The sequence below is a fragment of the Zea mays genome, chromosome 1 (assembly GCF_902167145.1).
Source record: "Zea mays cultivar B73 chromosome 1, Zm-B73-REFERENCE-NAM-5.0, whole genome shotgun sequence".
NCBI lineage: Eukaryota > Viridiplantae > Streptophyta > Magnoliopsida > Poales > Poaceae > Zea > Zea mays.
In genome coordinates this window covers 43438482-43458172 of record NC_050096.1, presented here as the reverse complement: position 1 = coordinate 43458172, position 19691 = coordinate 43438482, and the positions used below count along the sequence as shown (strand labels likewise).

The window sequence follows — 19691 nt, the reverse complement described above, 5'->3', positions numbered from 1 at the left end:
CGATGTGATCCTAAAAAATCGAAGAGACGGTGACGTCCTTGAGTCATTCTACTTTGACCTTAAACTAAACACATCCGAAAGAACCAAATAGGCCTTAAGCTTTACTTAGAAAATCTAAACAGGTCTATCTATGATATGTCATCACGTTACGGTGACAGTCACATCACCTAGCTCACTGGTTCCACCGTTCAACCAACCACCCGTCGCCTGTGCTCTGGTCCAACGGAACGGGATGGATAGGCACTGTTTCCGGTACTCCTCGGAGGCTGGACCACCCGTCGCCTCGTGACTCCGCGCTTGGACTCTGGCGGACTGCCGCCCCGTCCCTCGGCTCGTCGACGGCGGGCTACACGGCCACAGTCCCACACCACACCACCCGAATCTTGGGCGGATATGCACTTCCGCTGCCGCAGGCATGTGCAATGAACATGTGCTTCGTTGACAGACGCCGCCGCCACCACCAGTCCACGGTCCACCGCCGGCTGGACGCCTGGACCGTGACCGGCAGGCATCTGCGCACACCAAACTGTAGGCCAGGCCTGCCATGTCGGACCGTCGCGTCAAGACGGGAGAGGTCCTTTTCCTTCGCTGTGAACTGTGACGAGTGATGACACGAGGCGCCGGACGAAGGACCAAGTGGCAGAGGTGGCCTACCTTTGCCCTTTGGACCACCATAGGCCGACGACGCGATATCTGGGGAAATCCGGGCAGGGGAAAGCTAAACCAAACGGTGGGAAGAAAATTATGGATGAGCGGACCTTGCTTGAGATGCATACGCGTGGCTCTAGTTGGCTTGCGTTAGCAGCCGCTCCGTGTGAACCTATACTTAGTGACCACATTGCACGGCACTTGTGTTAGTGTAACACTAGATTACCCTCCCTGATTTCATACCACCCTTCGCCACTGTGTGCAAATACTTTGTGTATCCAATTACAATAAATTTAGGAAACAGGAGGGAGACCTTAATCCCTACTGGAATTTCTTAACAAAAAGTCCAAGCAAAAAAAAAAAAAAGAAGGAAAAAGCAGGAAAGCAAGAGGCAGCACTGCGAGCAGATCTACAATGATATTGAAAGAGCATCTGCACTAAACATATGCAGTATATAAACATTAATATAACAGGCCGAAAAATTACAATAACATTGAAAGAGCATATGCACTATTAAATTTCAGAATTAAGAGAAACAATGCTTTGCCGTTTCTGTTAGTCCGATCATCATGTTTTTTTCCTGCTGTGTAGCACTTATTACTAGTGCGTAATTAAATAACTGAACTGCGATCATCTACTGGTGTTGACGTACATTTGCTTGCAGAAGTAACTGGAAGAGAACATATCAGAATTTGACGTACCTTCCTGCAGCACGGCCGGCCGGAGCCTGGACGACGGGGCAGCAAGGCAATCGCGTCAGCCGGCGAGGGCGCGACGGAGAAAGCCGGTGCTTCGGGTGGCGAAGGCACGTTGGGAATCGCGTCATCAGGTGGGCGTGTGTCATCCAAGTCCATGGGCGTCGGGTGGAGGATGATCTCCATCAGCAGCGGCAACCGGTGGCAAAACTACTGTTGTGCAAGAGTCTTAGGTGTCAGCGTACGATCGAGCCTCCCGTGCTTTTAGATCGTGATCCAAAAAACCCTTCTAACACAGGAAATATGCAGCTATGGTTGGACCACGATAAAAAATCCAGAAGACTCACTTGAACGCTTGCACTTAATAAAAGCCTTAATTACACACTAGTCATTGCCTTCACCTTCACTGGAAGAGTAAAATCCTTGTTCAAGTGAAAGAAACAGAGTACACCGTCAACATGCACTGTGGCCTCGTGGGTGAGAACTGAGAAGTAAGAACACTGAGAAGATTCATTAACCAACAAGAGCAATAATATCCACAAGACAGTGGTGACCTGGAAAGGAAACACCAAAGGGCTAAGGCACTGAAGTTGCCGCTAAAGAACACAGACAAGAGCGTGCATTACATATTTACATAGCACTCCAGCTGAAGCCGGAGTTCAGAGACCCCATCCGACCACAGAAAGTCCAGACAATTCACTGCCCTGACCCTGTCTGAACTCTGAACCCCATACCATTATACAGATTCAGCTAACCCGATACCACCCCCCGAAGACCCTCCTCCGCTCCGCGAGTTCAACGACCGGCGCCGCAGGCTGCAGCGTTTCACAACGGGGATCATCGCAACCCCCACATCGTCAACTCTCCCTGTTATTTATACCTTGACTCCTTCGAACCGCATCAGCCACCGGGGGAGACGCGGCGGTGGCTGCCGCCATCTTTGTTCTTGCAGCCGCGGTGGTGGCTGCTGCTGCCATCTTTGTTCGTGCCGCCTTCCTTGCGCGCGGGTGCCTCGGGGGCGACGATGCACCGGAACAGGCTCGCGAAGATGCCCGCCTTGATCTGCCCGCGCCGAGGAAGGGTCCGCCTCGCCGCCTTCTCCTGGTGCGGCGGCAGCCGCTCCATCGTCGCCGCGGGTGTCTTCTTGCTCAGGAAGGCGCGGGAATCTGGGGACTGGAGAGCCGTGTGGGCTGTGTTGTGTCTAATGTCAGAGTGGGTGAGTGACGGGGAGCGGGCGAGAGCTCCGCCGTTTTATAGCTGCAGGCAGAGCAGATGGGATGGTCCAGATGAGAGCCGAGCAAGAGTGGAGCCATTGGCAATTTTGCCATTATCATTTGTGGGCTTCGTCATTATGCCATCGAATCCATAAATCATAGACACAGATGGTCCCACCAGTCATAGACACGGGATGGCATAATAACAAGCAGCCAAATTTGAGAGTGGCAAAACAGCAAATTTCTCGCAAGAGTGGGGGTGGGGGGCAGTTTACTTGGAGAGCAAGGATCTCCTCTCCCAAGTTTGAGACCTTCTAGAAGTACGCTGCAGCACTGTGTTTTTAGCGCCTGAAACCTTGAAATACACTGGGGCAACCCTGTCTCTTAGTTCTTACTACGGAGAAACCGCGTCTTGGACGATGTGTCGTGTGCATTGTGCTGCTTGGCCTCTAGTACTATTCAAAACCTCTGATGCACTGCTAAGTGACAGCTGTGCAATGTGAAGAATAAATAACAAAAGTACTACTGGCATGGGAATAAAAATCAGCCACCTTCTGTTGGTTACCAGCAATGAAATCAGATTTACAAGAACAACGATGTCCAGCCAATCTGGCGTTTCCGTGTTTGGGTAGAGTAGTCACAAGGCTAATCTGAAAAAAAAAGTTGGACTACGACTGGCTAGATTCTGCGATAAGCAATCCATCTGGCTAGCCATAGAAAACTATAGCCCTTGTCCGGCTGCCCAAATTGCCCATGCTGACTGTACATGGTCTAACAAGTACTGAAATCAATATCTAGCAATGGGATTAGGTCTCCAGACAAGAACAGGAGAGGAAGATAGAGATTCACTAACGCTATGCAGCTCTGGTTCTTTGTTAGTCACGGACCTGGCAAGTGCCCCAGAACTAGACGTCACCTAAAAGGCATCTGCTGATAATCTGTACAATAATGCACATTCAATGAGCCACTGAAATACAGGTGCAGACCGGCCAAAGTTGTTAGAAGAAATTGTCTGGTCATCCAGAGAGCAGTTGACTTGGATGCCACACTATACTATATGACCCCATCTATTCCGTTCACACAGGGGGAAGAAAGTCTTGGTGTCAGCAGCATGGACCACTGTTTTGCTACTGTTTGGAATCAAAGGCAATGCAAGAGCTTCAGAAGCAGGGGACATGTATAAGTATCACGGTAACGATTCATAAAAAAAACGTTGTAATTTATTGTTCTACACTGTTTTCAGACATTTTTTTCATTAGTGAAGGACCCAAGGTAACAAATAACCAACTCCGGATGCTCTAAACAGCATGCTAACTTTAAGAATGCAAATAACCATTATTGTTTCCAATTTCAGAACCGAACCGATCTCTTTTTTTAACTAGACCTACACTGCAACAACCCTACAAGAGAGTCAAAACTTGGAGACTGTTTAAGCCTGAAGGATGAGAAGTCTGAAGTTTGATGCCTCCGGCACAAGAGACATGAGCCAATTATTTAGGGCCTAGGAAACAAGGTTAGTTACACAGCTTTACATCTAAGCAAGATTCCTGTCTGCCTAGGGCTTATTATTGTATGAAGACAATGATCTGTCTCTTTTGACTTGGATTTGTCTGTTACAAGAAACATGATCCTCGTGTGTACATATCAGCTCCCAATTTGATACTTTGCACATGTCCACTTGCCCAAATAGTCCCAACACTACAAACTACCGTTCACTGATTAATACAGCTAATATTCGATGACCAGACATTGCAGTCGCTGAGAAGTTAGAACGTGCGCAAAAGTTAAATCAGGAGCATCAGCATGTATTATGATTTATTGAATACCGACCAACATATTATTGTACCTGGCCCCCAAATATTTCTTCGATGGAATGAAGAGTAACTTAATATACAACTAGGTTGCAATGGAGGCAATACTACTGTAGTTGGTGTAATGCACGTAAAAATTGTACAATCCAGACTTCCCATTTGAAATAATATTGATTTACAACTCACCTCCTAGCTGTCACTTGTGCAGTTACTTGGGAGGAACGACTAGTGTGTAGATTAGTAATGTCAAGACGATGATAATCGCCCCCACCAACGTGAACTGGGGACTCGTCCAAAGCATCAAGTTAGATCTTTCAGTTCTCTTGATTGGATCAACCTCTTCTGACAACGGATACTCGCTGCGCCGTGGGTTCCAGGTCACATACTTGTCTGGTGAGAAATCAGAAAAGAGGGTCCTCTTCCCTTTCTTCTTGAACTTAGCCCATGCCTTGTCCCAGTCAGCAGAGGTTTCACCTGATGGGTAAGAAAAGACATGGTTATTGCTCCCTTCATAACAGTATCTAAGACCAACTAAATATGAACAGATAAGAAGTGCATATTTTTCTTTTCTTGTTTATAAAGGAAGGGGGGAACGGTGCCATACATCTTAATCAAAAAGGAAAGCGAGAAGTCTAAACTTACAGTGGGTCACATCAGAAGATCTAAACAATGATCAAAATCTATACGAAAGGTGTAACCTCCAAATGCTAACTTTCTTCGAGAAATATTCTCCCTGATGAAGTAGTAGATGCTATATTCTGTTATTTTATTATATGGTTGTTGTACATAGAAGTTGGTGCTGACAATTTTTCAAGATATAGCAATATAACAAGCCTTCTTTGCAGAGTAAAGGGAAGGAGACATGCACTGATTTCTTTTTTCCTGTTTTCCTTCAGGAAGGACTTGCAAATAACCTTTCCATAATGCTATTTTATCAATACATAAAACATTAGGATAAGTTAGGATAAGTTTGCTCTTATATTGCTTCCCTTCCAGAAGAGAACAAAAGTTGTATTAGGATACCAATGGTACACTAATGCCTTTCCCCATTTATCCATTCTATCATCTTTATAGCTTCGACATTAACATCAAACCTATTAGTCTCTTTCATATCGATATGGCTTTTCAAAACGCTGTGTTTTTCTCTCTCTTGGATCCAACAGTAAGTTAAAAGTATTTTTTAAAGCTGCCATAGCATAATCTTAACTTAACTAGCAAGGTCTCCTCTAACAAATTAGATTCCATAGGCAGTACAGCAATAAAATTCTGACCATAAACGGGTTCAGATCATGCATAACCTTGTATCATAATGTAGAATAGCCTTTTTAAAAACAACTATAAGATGGAAATTCATAATTCATCACCGACTATCCACCAAAGCAAATGTATGGATAAGCAGCATCAAAGCCAAATATTGACTGATCAGTAAATTTTTGGCATAAATGGATTGGATATATGAAAAATAAAGCAAACTTGAGTGTGAAAATCTCTAGAAGACAGAAACACTCCAGACAACTAAAAAAAGAGAGTAAAGGTGTTAGAGGAGTCAAGGGCCTATTGGGCCTAGCCCATTAGGGTTAATTAGTCGCTTGCTTAGGGGCTAAGTAAGACCTCTCTATATAATGATGTTATGGGCCTTAAGCCCATTAGCTAGGTCATTATGGTTAGGTTAGCCGTGGACACTGTTCATGTGTGGCTACTGTAGCGCGTGAACAGTACCGACCAGATAGGGTTTGTTATGTTGCTTAGCTATTAAGTTAGGGTTACCTCTCTATATAAGGAGGGGCAGGGTGTTAGTAGAGGGGGAAAGAAGAATAAATCTGGTTTACTCCTAGGGCCTCCTACGGGAGGGCTGAGTACCGGGACTATCTTGCGAGTGCATCACAGTTCACAACATGAGAGGAGATATATCAATATATGGGCAAACAAGAGATTAGACGGAAATCCCTTCTCTCTTGCTGGTCGTGGGCAAAGCCCTGCGGCCAGCCTCCCCAGCGCCCTAATCCTAGCTGTCGCCCTCTATCGCTGCTGGCTTCCACCTGGGAGCTAGGAGCTTAGTCCACCATCCTGTGTTCCTGGTAGGATTAGGATCTGGTGGGTTGATAGGATTACAGTTCCTACCAAGAATGCTACGAAGATTATGCAGATGAGACACCGGAGGGCGGGGCTGCGTGCGGCATTGATGTGCCGTCGCTGCTTGCGAGGGGAGAGAGAGAGAGAGAGAGAGAGAGAGAGAGAGAGAGAGATGAAGGTGTGGTGCGCCCAGCTCCCAAGGAAAGCATGGAACTAGGATTGCTACTGCTTGATTCCAAATAGAGACATACAAAGTTGTTTTATAGTCCCTCCTCCCATCTTATCTTATCTAACTAACCCTTATCTGGAATTATCTAATGCTAGTAACCAACTCCTATCTAAAAGCATCTAATAGCTATCTCGTTATCTAATGATAACTTGGCCCTTAAGCCTGCTGATCCTGACCCCAACGTCTCTGGTAGTGGATGGCGGTCATAACAGTTCCTGTGTTCCTGTTCAAGATCCAGCCACAGCACCCCAGCGCCCAACCCAACACATATTCCTTCCGAGATCTTCCTGGTAAGATCAGGAATCATATCAAAAGGTGTTATGGCAAGTAGAGTGACAAACAGATTAGATTGATTTGGTTTATTAAAAAAAGGAGATTAGGAAATAGATCGATAAGGATTGCTCGTTTCCAACACTATTGTTGCGACAGACACTATGACTTCTTCGTCAGCACATCAGGTCGTGTCGCTTGCACCACACGAAGTGCCACCATCCACCCTCGGCGACATAACAAAGGCTCTCTCCGAGGTCATCCAGCAGTTGACCGACCTCAAGGTGCAGCAGGTCATCGTCCTCTTGCGACTAGCCACCGTGGGTAATCACCAAGCATCATCATCGGCGAGCGCCATACCTAGGGTTGTCCCTATGGGATGATGGGGTATGTGACGGTGATGTTCTTGTCCTTCTCCACCTATGACGACAAGTAGGACACCCTAAATTGGCTCAATTATTGCAAGTAGTTCCTCTTTGAGCAGCATTCACTCATCGGGTCACCCGTTTCGCCCCTCGAGGCACTCCTTGCGCCAGCCCACGACACCCTGGTCCCTAGGGTATTTGTTGACCCCAAGGCATCTGTTCTGGCCCTCGGGTGTTCTAGCCCCCATGGCACTTCATGCGCCAACTATTGGCGCACTGGTCCTCATGGCACTTCTTGCGCTGGCCCTGGTGCCTCGGCACCTGGTGCATCTGTTCTGTTCCCTGAGGCACTTCTTGCGCTTGTCCTCGGGATATCTGTTCCAGCCCTTGAGACAACTCTTCTGGCCCCTAAGGCACCTTGGCTTTGGGGACTTCTCAGTGTAGCGTGGACCAACAACCATCCGACAGGGAGAAGGCATGGGGTTCCTTGCAGACGCACAATGCATAGCACCGTCACATTCTGTCACTGGCCTCGACAAGAGTGTCTCCGCTGGTCGTTGTTGCGACCACTCTCTAGTCTAGACACCCACCAGACTATGCCATGGAATCTAGATGGTTGTACACATGCAACTCTGTCATCCGGTTGGTGCCCTTCTAAGCCCCACGTCTCCAGGGAAACATTGACATCTGCAGCCATGGCCAACAAAATAACCAGAGGACGAGTTGTTGTGGAAGGGTGGAGTAGTGTTTATGGCAAGTAAAGTGTTGAACATTGTAGATTTGTTTGGTTTATTAGGAAAGAGAGATTAGAAAATAGAATTATTTGTTATGAAAGGAGAGCCCAAATCGATAAGGACCCATCCTCGTTTAGTAAATAGAATGATTTGTTAGGAAAGAAGAGTTCAAATCGATAAAGACTCCTCTAGTTTGTTTGAGAAAACAAATCCTCTAGGACTATAGATATAGAGGTCATGTAACCAGATGAAGGCAAGAATTAAGAAGGGAAAGCCTTCCCTCTTGTGTCGTAGGTAAGCTAGAGACTGGTTAAGTCGATGTTGATTCTATTTTTTGTCGTTAAACTCCTAAACACCTCCAAAAAAGACCTGTTAGGGAGGAGGACATAAAGTTTGTCTTAGGATCAGCAAGACCATCGAAAACACTGTTAACTACACGTAACGACGCAGGGGTATGACAGATCTTTGTTTTTTCAAAATGAGGGGGTGAAATCATAAAGTGGAAAAACGAGAGGTAAAATCACAATTGCAAGGCTAGAGATGAGTATAATCACAAATGCCCCTATGGATTTGATCGACCGGATGTTGGACATCTTAATCGGATGTAATCTTTATATAGAGGGGGTGGTCTTGTCCCCGTAAAAAAACTTCAAAACATGTTAGACAAGTTATCAATTTTAAAAACCGATTTAGGAATAAATTAGTTCGATCAACCGGCAAAAGTCGGTCTAGCCAACCATCAATGTAGGCTAGACCATACTTCACGAGAAAGCCGACCACTGCAGTCAGCCTAATGAAAAAGGTCAGTTTGACCGACTTTAGAAACATAGTTTGGCCGAGTTTGATAATCGACTAGAGCGACTTTACCATGGTGGCACCTAGCCTGATCAAGTTTACTAGCTAGACTAGCCGACTCCTGTGCCAGGATATTTTTGAGTGCGAGCCATAGTCACGCTTCAATCACAATCCCCGGTTGACATCGGCACTGGTCAAGCAATCCACTGCAGCATTTTATCAAACACCTAACGATGGCAGCAAAAAAACTTGACAGCCATGAGCCATTGCTTACCTTTGTCGCTGCCGCTTCTGTCCCGGGAGCCTCGAGAGCAGCGAGGGACGAGCATGAGGGGAGTCCGTCGCGCCAAGAATCTCCCAGAACCTAGCAGTATATCCATGGCTGCCAGGAATCTATCAGCCTGGCAGGACTCCGGTCAGAGATTCTTTTCTCGCTCCTGTACTCCTTTCCTTTTGCCGCGCGGTTTCTCTTCCTCTTATCCCGGATTCCCGGTTGCAGGGGAGACTGGTGGCGGAGCCGCGGAGGAGGCGGCGTAGCAGGGAATCTGAGACAGCGAGAGCAGCAAGTTGCGCACTTGCGCTTGCGTGAATGGAAGGAGCGAGAGGAGTCATACTGCACGTCTGCACTCACTGCCTAGGAGGTCGCAGTGTGTGTGTGGCTCTCGCTGTACGAGAGAAACCATCCGTCACGCCTTGGGTAACGCCAGTGCAGGGAAACTGCAGTTCGTTGTTTTCCAAATGGGAAGGTGGGAAGCTGTGGAGGTCTGGTAAAATTTGGCGGAGCATGTCAACACTCTGTAAAACCATTCTTTAACTAGTAGGATTTAGTGGCTCCCGATATTTGATATTTCTCTATGTTTGATCTGAACATTTGGTGAGTCGGACAGATACCATGAGCTGGATGGTGAGCGAGCCGCACTCACCTTTTCTTTTGAGCGCAACTCCGAACTGGATATACGACGAGATAATCTCTTCTTTACTCCATTAAAGCACGAACTTTCACCCATCATACGTCGTGTGTAAAGCATGTAGATACATATATTAAAAGTGCCAATACAAGTACATAGTACAAAGATTTGGAGATGTCCCTCCTCCGACTTTAGAGAAGACCCTAGAAAAACAAAAAATTACAAACACATCCTCATGACTCTCTATTGTTGCCATCAGAAACTACGTCATCGTCATTGCCGGTGAACATCATCGAAGAAGCCACCAGGGGAGCCGGAGATGAACAACACCATAACCCAGCCAGGAGAAGCCACAATGCCCAATGGGATGTTGAGCACTGATAGATTCCATCGGTCAGGGAAGCGCCCCGTTCCACCATGACCACAAATCCGAACAAAAGAAGCTCGAACAACACAGCCTCCATACCAGAAAAACAAACAAATCAAGCTCATATACAAACCCACCAAGAATGTAAAAGACCTAACCTGGATGAGTTAACTCCCACAACCCTCACGTCAGCGCTGGAGCGGACGCTGTCGCCGGGGGCGGATTTGGGCCCCAGGCCACCTGGGCCGTGGCCCGGGGCGCAGCCCAAAAATACTCTTGTATAAAGGTTTTTTTTCAACCAAAAAATTAACCTAAAATACATTTCAGACCAAAAATATGGCCCAAAAGACCTCCTACTTGCACTGATTGAGCCTGGCGCTGGCAGCCTCCCTCAGTCGTCTCTTCCAATTATTTCGTAAACCTACAAGACTGCGTTTCCTATGTTGCCAGCGGCGCGTCGCCTCCATTCAGTCCTCTATCGCTCTCCACGCCTTTAGGCTCTACGAATCCGACAAGGACACAAGGCAGCAACCTTCGAGTCGGCCAGGCAGGCTCTGACTCAGGCATCCGCCACTGCCAGTCCGACCTCCACCTCCGCCAGCCTGCCTCCAGAGTTCCTGTGACCCTGTAGCAATGATGTGCGGCCTGCACTGGCGTCGCGCTACCGCCTAAATCCGCACATGCCATTACATCTTCTTCCAAACTATACAACTTCCTCAACACGATTCGCTTCCTTTTCTTATTCATAGTCGAGGGCGGAGCGCCTCCCTGGCCAATGGGCAGCAACCACCTGAGCGGCGAGTGCTGTGTGCTGAGTGTTGACTGCCTGCTGCCATATGTCGGTGATTCTTCTCTATTGTGAGTAATTGTTCCTGAATGTCTGATTCTCTTTCTCTATCTGCCACACTTCCACTGAATTATTTTAAATGTTTCTACCCCTAAAGTGCGAAAAATTAAAAGACGAGTAGTACATCGTTATATTTGTAGAGTGGCTCGGGGCGTTATTTTTACGGAGCTCCGCCACTGGCTGTCGCGATAGGATCCAAGGTGGAGAGACTTATTCCATCACGACGGCAGCTATCTCTATAAGATTTAGGACACCAGTTAGAGGGGGTGAATAGACGATTTTAGCTAAAATCACAAACACTCGTGTGCCCTTTTTTCTTTGTGTGAAGGTGAAAGTCGCCTTGAGGGGGTGGAATTGCGAAACCTGAAAATTATAATTTTAAATCCAAACTAGATCCCTTGATTAGTGGTTAGAACAAGATTCACAATTACCAGAGTATAAAACTAAGTCCTTTGCTTGCAACGAGTATTGTTTTTAAAGAGTGGAATTTAATCAATATCAATACTACTAGAAATGTTAGTGGAGAATAATGCAAGAGGGCTTAGATAAGAAGAGGATAAACATAATTTCTTTCTTGCAAGGAGTTGCTTCTCTAAATGAGAATTTAACTTGAAGCAACACAAAATAATATTAGCAAAGGGTAGCGCAAGAGAACTTAGAAAGGAGGAGAACAAACAAATCACAAGCAATAAACACAAGAGACACGAGTGATTTGTTTTACTGAGGTTCGGCCCTCGAAGGCCTAGTCCCCGTTGAGGAGTCCACTAAGGACGGGTCCTTTCAACCCTTTCCCTCTCTCCACCGATCAACAAGACCGGCGAGCTTTTCTTCTTCTCAAGGATCACTTAAGACCCTGCAAGGATCACCACACACTTAGGTGTCTCTTGCTAGCTTTACAAGCCTCCAAAACTTTGGAGGAAGTTCAATGGGAGTCAAAACTCCACGCACAAATGAACACAAGATGTAGCACACACTTTCTCTCAATGATTCTCACAAGGCACTATTGCTAAACTCACACGAGAAACTTTTTTGCTTGCTCTCTCTTTTGTGGCACTTGTGTTGGTTGTAGTGGTCTAAATCTTGCGTATAGGATGGATCAATGAATAGAGGTGGTTGGGAGGGCTTGGATATGTCAACTATATGACTTGGAATGTTGCTTGGGCTTCCACACCTTGAAGTGGCCGGTTGAGGTGGTATTTATAGCCACCAACCAAATTGTAGCCGTTGGAGAAGGCTGCTGGCGATGGGCGCACCAGACAGTCCGGTGCGCCGCCACGTCACCCTGTCGTTAGGGCTTGGAGCTGGTCGACCGTTGGAGGCTTTATGCTCATGTGGCACCGGACAGCCCGGTGTCACACCGGACAGTCCGGTGCCCCTCTGACCTGATGCTCTGACTTATGCCGCGTTACTGTGCTACACTGTTCATCCGTCAGAGTCGACCGTTGCGCGCAGATAGCCGTTGCTCCGCTGGTGGACAGTCCGGTGAATTATAGCGGAGCTACGCCTGGAAAAGCCGAAGCTGAGGAGTTTGAGTTGATTCACCCTGGTGCACCGGACACAGTCCGGTGCGCCAGACCAGGGAACACTTCGGTTTCCTTTTTGCTCCTTTCTTTTGAACCCTAACTTGTTCTTTTTATTGGTTTGTGTTAAACCTTTGGCACCTGTAGATCATGTAATCTAGAGCAAACTAGTTAGTCCAATTATTTGTGTTGAGCAAATCAACCACCAAAATCATTTAGGAAAAGGTTTGACCCTATTTCCCTTTCAATCTCCCCCTTTTTGGTGATTGATGCCAACACAAACCAAAGCAAATATATAAGTGCATAATTGAACTAGTTTGCATAAGGTAAGTGCAAAGGTTGCTTGGAATTAAACCAATTTTCATTTTCATGAGATATGCATGGATTGCTTTCTTTCTTTTAATATTTTGGACCATGCTTGCACCACTTATTTTGTTTTGCAAATTCTTTTCAAAGTCTTTTGCAAATTGTCAAAGATTATGAATAAGATTTCGAGAAGCATTTTTAAGATTTGAAATTTTCTCCCCCTGTTTCAAATGCTTTTCCTTTGACTAAACAAAACTCCCCTGAAAGTCGCCTAGAGGGGGGGTGAATAGGGCGAAACTGAAATTCTCAAAAATAATCACAACTACAAGCCGGGTTAGCGTTAGAAATATAGTCAAGTCCGCGAGAGAGGGTGCAAAACAAATCGCAAGCAAATAAAGAGTGTGACACACGGATTTATTTTACCGAGGTTCGGTTCTCGCAAACCTACTCCTCGTTGAGGTGGTCACAAAGACCGGGTCTCTTTCAACCCTTTCCCTCTCTCAAACGGTCTCTCGGACCGAGTGAGCTTTCTCTTCTCAATCACTTGGAACACAAAGTTCCCACAAGGACCACCACAAAATTGGTGTCTCTTGCCTCAATTACAAGTGAGTTTGATCGCAATAAAGAATCAAGAAATAAGAAAGCAATCCAAGCGCAAGAGCTCAAAAGAACACAAGCAAATCTCTCTCTCTAGTCACTAGGGCGTTGTGTGGAGTTTGGAGAGGATTTGATCACTTGGGTGTGTCTAGAATTGAATGCTAGAGCTCTTGTAAGTAGTTGAAGTGGGAAAACTTGGATGTCTTGAATGTGGGGTGGTTGGGGGTATTTATAGCCCCAACCACCAAACTAGCCGTTTGGTGGGGTTGTCTGTCGTATGGTGCACCGGACAGTCCGGTGCACACCGGACATGTCCGGTGCGCCAGCCATGTCACAAAAGCCGTTAGATTCTGATCGTTGGAGCTCTGTCTTCTGGGCCCGCCTGGATGTCCGGTGGCGCACCGGACATGTACTGTAGAGTGTCCGGTGCGCCAGCATGGGCGTGCCTGCCTTCTGCGCGCACTGACGCACATTCAATGCGCTGCAGGTAGCCGTTGGCGCCGAAGTATCCGTTGCTTCGATGTCACACCGGACAGTCCGGTGTGTTAGAAATATGCCCTAGAGATAATCATAGAGATGAGCATATTTCTTTGTATCCATGATATATATATTGCTTAATTGAATATCCATGGAAGGCACCTTGTCTTGATTAGCAATTATGTGAATTGTTTGTGAGATTCTTTACTTATATGGTTATTCTAAATGATGTCCCTAGTCAGAGTCGATGACTAGCACATGTATTAGTTGATGACTACATTTCACAAGTCATGAACATGGAGATGTTAAACTAATAATGTGGGCGCATGTATGACATGAGGCTGGACCGACCCAACGTGAGATATTGTAATATAGTTCTCTTTTTGCAACATGAATACTGTATCCTTAGACCTGAGATTGTTGCATGTTCTCAAGATGTGAATTGACTTACTTAGGGACTATCAAACGCTATCCCGTAACTGGGTAGTTATAAAGGTAGTTTTGGGTTTGTCAGGAAGCATGCTGTGAGGCATGGTCAGTCAAGATGGAATTTGTCCCTCTCTTTGTGAGAGAGATATCTCTGGGCCCCTCGAGTGATTGGATCAAGAAATGCATGGCCGTGCTAGGGTTAAGAGTTAACCATTGAAAGGATTCCAATTCACAGTGTCGAGAAAGAGAGGTCAGCTTAGAGCCAGACCAAATATCGTGAGACAAAGGGAACAACATGTACGTAATGTCACAATGGTTCGTCTGATATGATCTTTACGTGCGCATAGGAGTTGACATGTCTTGCTAGAGGCCGCTGTCAATTATTGGGCCAAGTAAGAGTACTCGGGCTATGTCTATTTGTACGTGAACCTATAGGGTCACACCATTAAGGGGAAGGAAGCCTAATTCAGATTAGATCCAAAATTAGACTGGGCTTTAGGGTTAATGATGGGCCTCGGTGTCAGAAGCCCGCCATAACGCCTATATAATGAGGGGCGGGGGCGCGATTAGGTTTAACCTAATCAGCCACCAGCAAACGAGTAGCCGCTCGCCTCTCGCCCTCGCCAAGCCGCCGTCGCGAACCTAGCAGTTCGGTACGTGGCGCTTCCTCCCTGTACGTGTGGATACCTCGGAGGTGCTACATCTGGAGCACTAGGACGAACCGTGCGAGGACGTGAAGGACGCCGACGACTACACGGCACTGCTCGACGCGTTCGTCTACATCGAGACGTCTTCCGCTGCTCTGCGCGTCTAGTGGTAACTCCATGACCTATAACCGCAATAGTTCTTGGTATTATGGGGTTGAAAATTTTGTTTTGCGCTAGCGTAGCCTCCCCGTAATCCTCCAGTGGTATCAGAGGCAGGTTCTGCGTAGTTTTAGGTCTGGATCTAGGTTCATGAGATGGATCTACTTGATGCACGGTTTGATTAGATCAATTGGTAATAAAGGGTTGAAGTAGATTACATCGGATATGACTGAAAGGATTAGTTCGTCCTTCTCTGTTATGTGCGCGACTTGCCCCTACCGGCTGGAATCACCATCGGGGCTAACTGCGTACACAACCAGCAGATTGACGTAACATATCGACGTCATGAGTATAATCTTCTTCGGGTCGAAAGTCTCGGATTTGGGTTGATTTGATCAACCGCATGAGATTTCCAGTGGAATTTCCATACATACGATGCATGGAATCCTATGAGGTTTTCAGGGCGCTGCCCTGAGACCGCCGTGGCTATCTGCTGTAGTGGCGAACATATAGAAACGTGTTTGTCTAACTTGTTTTTGCAGGACATCTTGTGATCGGTATGGCTATTGTGTGTATATGATGCATATTAATGAATTATTCATGACCTGCGTGTCGTGACTAGGGCAATACGGCTGGAGCCACATGTATTGTCCAAATTTAATGTAATGACCTGCGTGTCAACATGTGATGATCCAAAGCGTATATGTAATTTGTTTACCAGCATACGTTAGATAGGTCTTGAAGGACTCATCACCTGAAGGATGACATACCTATATCATGGAGATGGAGATCATCGTGATGGACAGATTATTGGAGATGGGGATCACCATGTGACAGCAAGCCATACCGAATCACAACTGTTGTGTGAATGTCATTCTTAATGTTCTACTTGTTCATATTGCATATATGTCCTTGCGTGCGATGATATAAGTAGGACGATCCCTCATAAATGTTTAAGCTTAAATGCCTCTCCAAACCTTGCACTATCATAAGTCTTGTACAATTGGTGGTGGGTCTATGAAATTAGGGTGCCACCAGTTTTCCTTGACTAGATAGGTTTGTATCGGATACGAACTGCAGAAAGAGTTGGTTAACTTAAACAAAGTCAGCTTAATGGTTAAGGACTTTGGGGCATAAGGTTGGGAGCCGAGACATAGAGATGTCACCCAACAACAGAAGTCATATATATGATATGATTAGCAAGGAGTTGCTTACCGATCTACCTTGTCTTCTAGCGGTGATGCTAAAGCTCACTAGTAGACTTGTTAGTTGTGGGTTCTGAATCACTAAGTATCAATCGAGGGATATTGATTTTAGTGGGAGTAGACTATTAAATGTTTAATATGATTTACTCTGTCATGGATATTTTTGTCTTAGTATTTTGCATTATTTTGTTGTAGATAAATGGCACCTAGCACACCAACATTTACTTTGCGATCAATTCTTGAAAAGGATAAGTTAAATGGAACAAACTATAAGGATTGGATCCGTAACCTGAGAATTGTTCTCAGGGCTGAAAAAAGGAAGACGTTCTAGACACCCCACTGCCAGAGGATCCTGGTGAAAATGCAACTGCTGCAGCTAAAACAGCTTACAAGAAAGCAATGGATGCTAATCTTGAAGTGAGTTGCCTAATGCTTGCTTGCATGGAGCCTGAGCTGCAGATGTAGTTTGAGACAAACCATGAGGTGCACGATATGATCGTGGCGCTCAAGGATATGTTCCAGACTCAGGCTAGGACTGAAAGGTTCAATGTGTCCAAAGTCTTTCTGGAATGCAAGCTAGCAGAAGGCGCAGCAGTTGGGCCACACGTAATCAAAATGGTTGGTTACAGTCAGAGGTTGGAGAAGCTAGGCTTCCCAATAAGCCAAGAGTTGGCCACTGACTTCATTTTGGCATCTCTTCCGCCCAGCTATGGAAACTTCATTACGAACTACCATATGCATGGGGCGGAGAGGGGCCTCAATGAACTATGTGGCATGCTGAAAACAGCAGAGGGGGACATAAAGAAAAGCGCTGGCAGCAACGGCCATGTGATGGCGGTCCAAAACAAACCCAACTTTAAGAAGAAGGGTAAATCTCAAAAGAAGAAGGGCAAGACAAAGGATACAGTATCCAAGCCAAATCAAAAGCCCAAGGCTGGACCAGCTGCAGATGCAGAGTGCTTTTATTGCAAAGAACTTGGTCACTGAAAAAGGAATTGCAAGCAGTACTTGGCCTCTATTAAGGATCGCGGCGGTAAGGGTACAACCGCAGCAGGTACACTTGCTATTCACATTACAGAAATTTTTCTTGCTGATTCTTATATTAATTCTTGGGTATTTGATATCGGATCGGTTGCCCATATTTGCAATTCGATGCAGGGAATGATAAGAAGTAGAAGCGTGAAAAGAGGAGAAGTTGATTTCCGGGTAGGCAATAATGCAAGAGTTGCTGCGTTGACCGTCGGGACGATGCAACTCCACCTCCCATCAGGATTTATTTTGGAGTTAAATAATTGTTATCTAGTTCCTAGTATGAGTCGAAACATTATGTCTCCTTCATGTTTGATGAAGGATGGTTATTCATTTGCGAGTGAAAACAATGGTTGTGTGATCTCTAAGAATGGCATGTTTGTGGCTTTTGCATCCATTATGAATGGGTTATTCATTTTAAATCTTGATGATGCACCTATCTGTAATATTAGTGCTAAAAGGCCTCGGCCTAATGATTTAAGTCCTACCTACATGTGGCACTGTCGTTTGGGTCATATAAGTGAGAATTGCATGAAGAAGCTTCATTCTGATGGGCTTTTAACTTTGTTTGATTTTGAATCATACGAGACATGTGAAGCTTGCTTACTTGGTAAGATGTCCAAGGCGCCTTTTACGGGTTTACCGGAAAGGACGTTAGTTTTATTGGAACTCATACATACTGATGTGTGCGGACCAATGAGTACGACAGCTAGGGGAGGATTCCAATACTTCATAACCTTCACTGATGATTTTAGTAGATATGGGTATGTCTACTTAATGAAACACAAGTCTGAATCCTTAGAAAAGTTCAAAGAGTTTCAGAATGAAGTAGAAAATCAGCGTGGCAAGAAAATTAAAGCACTGCGATCAGATCGTGGAGGTGAACATTTGAGTCATGAGTTTAGCAATCATCTAAAGAGTTGTGGAATTGTTCCACAGCTTACGCCGCCTGGAACGCCTCAGAGGAATGGCGTGTCTGAGCGACGTAATCGGACTTTATTGGATATGGTTCGATCAATGATGAGCCAGTCGGACCTACCTTTGTCGTTTTGGGGATACGCTCTAGAAACAGCAGCTTTCACACTAAATAGGGTACCGTCTAAGTCCGTAGTTAAGACACCATATGAGATGTGGACTGGGAAGACTCCCAGTTTGTCTTTTCTGAAGATTTGGGGTTGTGAGGTTTACGTCAAGCGACTTCAGTCGGATAAACTCACTCCAAAATCGGACAAGTGCATGTTCGTGGGATATCCAAAGGAAACTTTAGGATATTACTTTTACCACCGGTCAGAGGGCAAAGTGTTTGTCGCCCGGAATGGTGTGTTCTTAGAGAAAGAGTTTCTCAAAAGAGAGAAAAGTAAACAAAAGGTGTATCTTGAAGAAGTTCAGGATGAGCCAGTGGGACAAGATTCAACAAGTGATGCTAATGTAGCAGAACAAGTTGAGACGTCTATGGCAAGAGAATCACCACCACAACCACGAAGGTCAGCAAGGCTTCGCGAGGCACGAGGAGAAGTGCTATTGTTGGGTAATGGGGAAGTGTTGTTGTTAGACAACGACGAACCTGCAACATATTCAGAAGCGATGATGGACCCAGATTCCGAGAAATGGCATGTCGCCATGAGATCCGAGATAGATTCCATGGGAGAAAATCAAGTTTGGAACTTGGTTGACCCGCCTGATGGTGTTAGACCCATAGAATGCAAATGGATCTATAAGAAGAAGAAAGACATGGATGGAAATGTTCACATCTATAAGGCTCGACTTGTTGCAAAGGGTTTTCGACAAGTTCAAGGAGTTGACTATGACGAGACATTCTCGCCAGTAGCGATGCTTAAATCTATTCGGATCATTCTAGCTATTGCCGCATATTTCGATTATGAGATTTGGCAGATGGATGTCAAAACAGCTTTCCTTAATGGAAACCTAGATGAGGACGTGTATATGATACAACCCGAGGGTTTTGTCGATCCGATCAATGCTGGAAAGATATGCAAACTTCAGAAATCCATTTATGGGTTGAAGCAAGCATCTTGGAGTTGGAACATTCATTTTGATGAAGTGATCAAAGGGCTTGGTTTTCATCAGAATGAAGAAGAAGGTTGTGTTTACAAGAAGGAAAGTGAGAGCGCTGTTGTATTTCTGATCTTGTATGTGGATGACATATTATTGATTGGGAATGACATTCCTATGCTGGAGTCCGTCAAGGCTTCACTGAAAAGGAGTTTTTCTATGAAGGACTTAGGGGAAGCAGCATATATTTTGGGCATAAGGATCTATAGAGATAGGTCGAAGAGGCTTATAGGATTAAGTCAAGATACGTACATTGACAAGGTTTTGAAACGGTTCAACATGGAACAGTCCAA

General features: G+C 45.6%; 2 protein-coding genes across 2 annotated transcripts; both read right to left on the bottom strand.

The window, feature by feature from the left end:
• Positions 1-1831: 1831 nt before the first annotated feature.
• Positions 1832-3763, bottom strand: LOC100275370 (uncharacterized). The gene has a single exon (XM_008656211.4). The coding sequence runs from the start codon at positions 2466-2468 to the stop codon at positions 2244-2246; it is 225 nt and encodes a 74-aa protein (XP_008654433.1). The 5' UTR covers positions 2469-3763; the 3' UTR covers positions 1832-2243.
• Positions 3764-4341: 578 nt separating this feature from the next.
• LOC100278698 (uncharacterized) lies at positions 4342-9737 on the bottom strand. Its single transcript, NM_001151890.2, has 2 exons — positions 9109-9737; positions 4342-4842 (listed from the first exon to the last, which is right to left on the bottom strand). The coding sequence occupies exons 1-2, from the start codon at positions 9212-9214 to the stop codon at positions 4577-4579; spliced, it is 372 nt and encodes a 123-aa protein (NP_001145362.1). The 5' UTR covers positions 9215-9737; the 3' UTR covers positions 4342-4576.
• Positions 9738-19691: the final 9954 nt, after the last annotated feature.

Coding starts and splice junctions, on each gene's coding strand:
- LOC100275370 (XM_008656211.4), bottom strand. CDS start 2,468: ATGGAGCGGCTGCCGCCGCACCAGGAGAAGGCGGCGAGGCGGACCCTT.
- LOC100278698 (NM_001151890.2), bottom strand. CDS start 9,214: ATGGATATACTGCTAGGTTCTGGGAGATTCTTGGCGCGACGGACTCCC. Junction 4,843..9,108: donor CAGAAGCGGCAGCGACAAAG/GTAAGCAATGGC, acceptor CTTACCCATCAG/GTGAAACCTCTGCTGACTGG.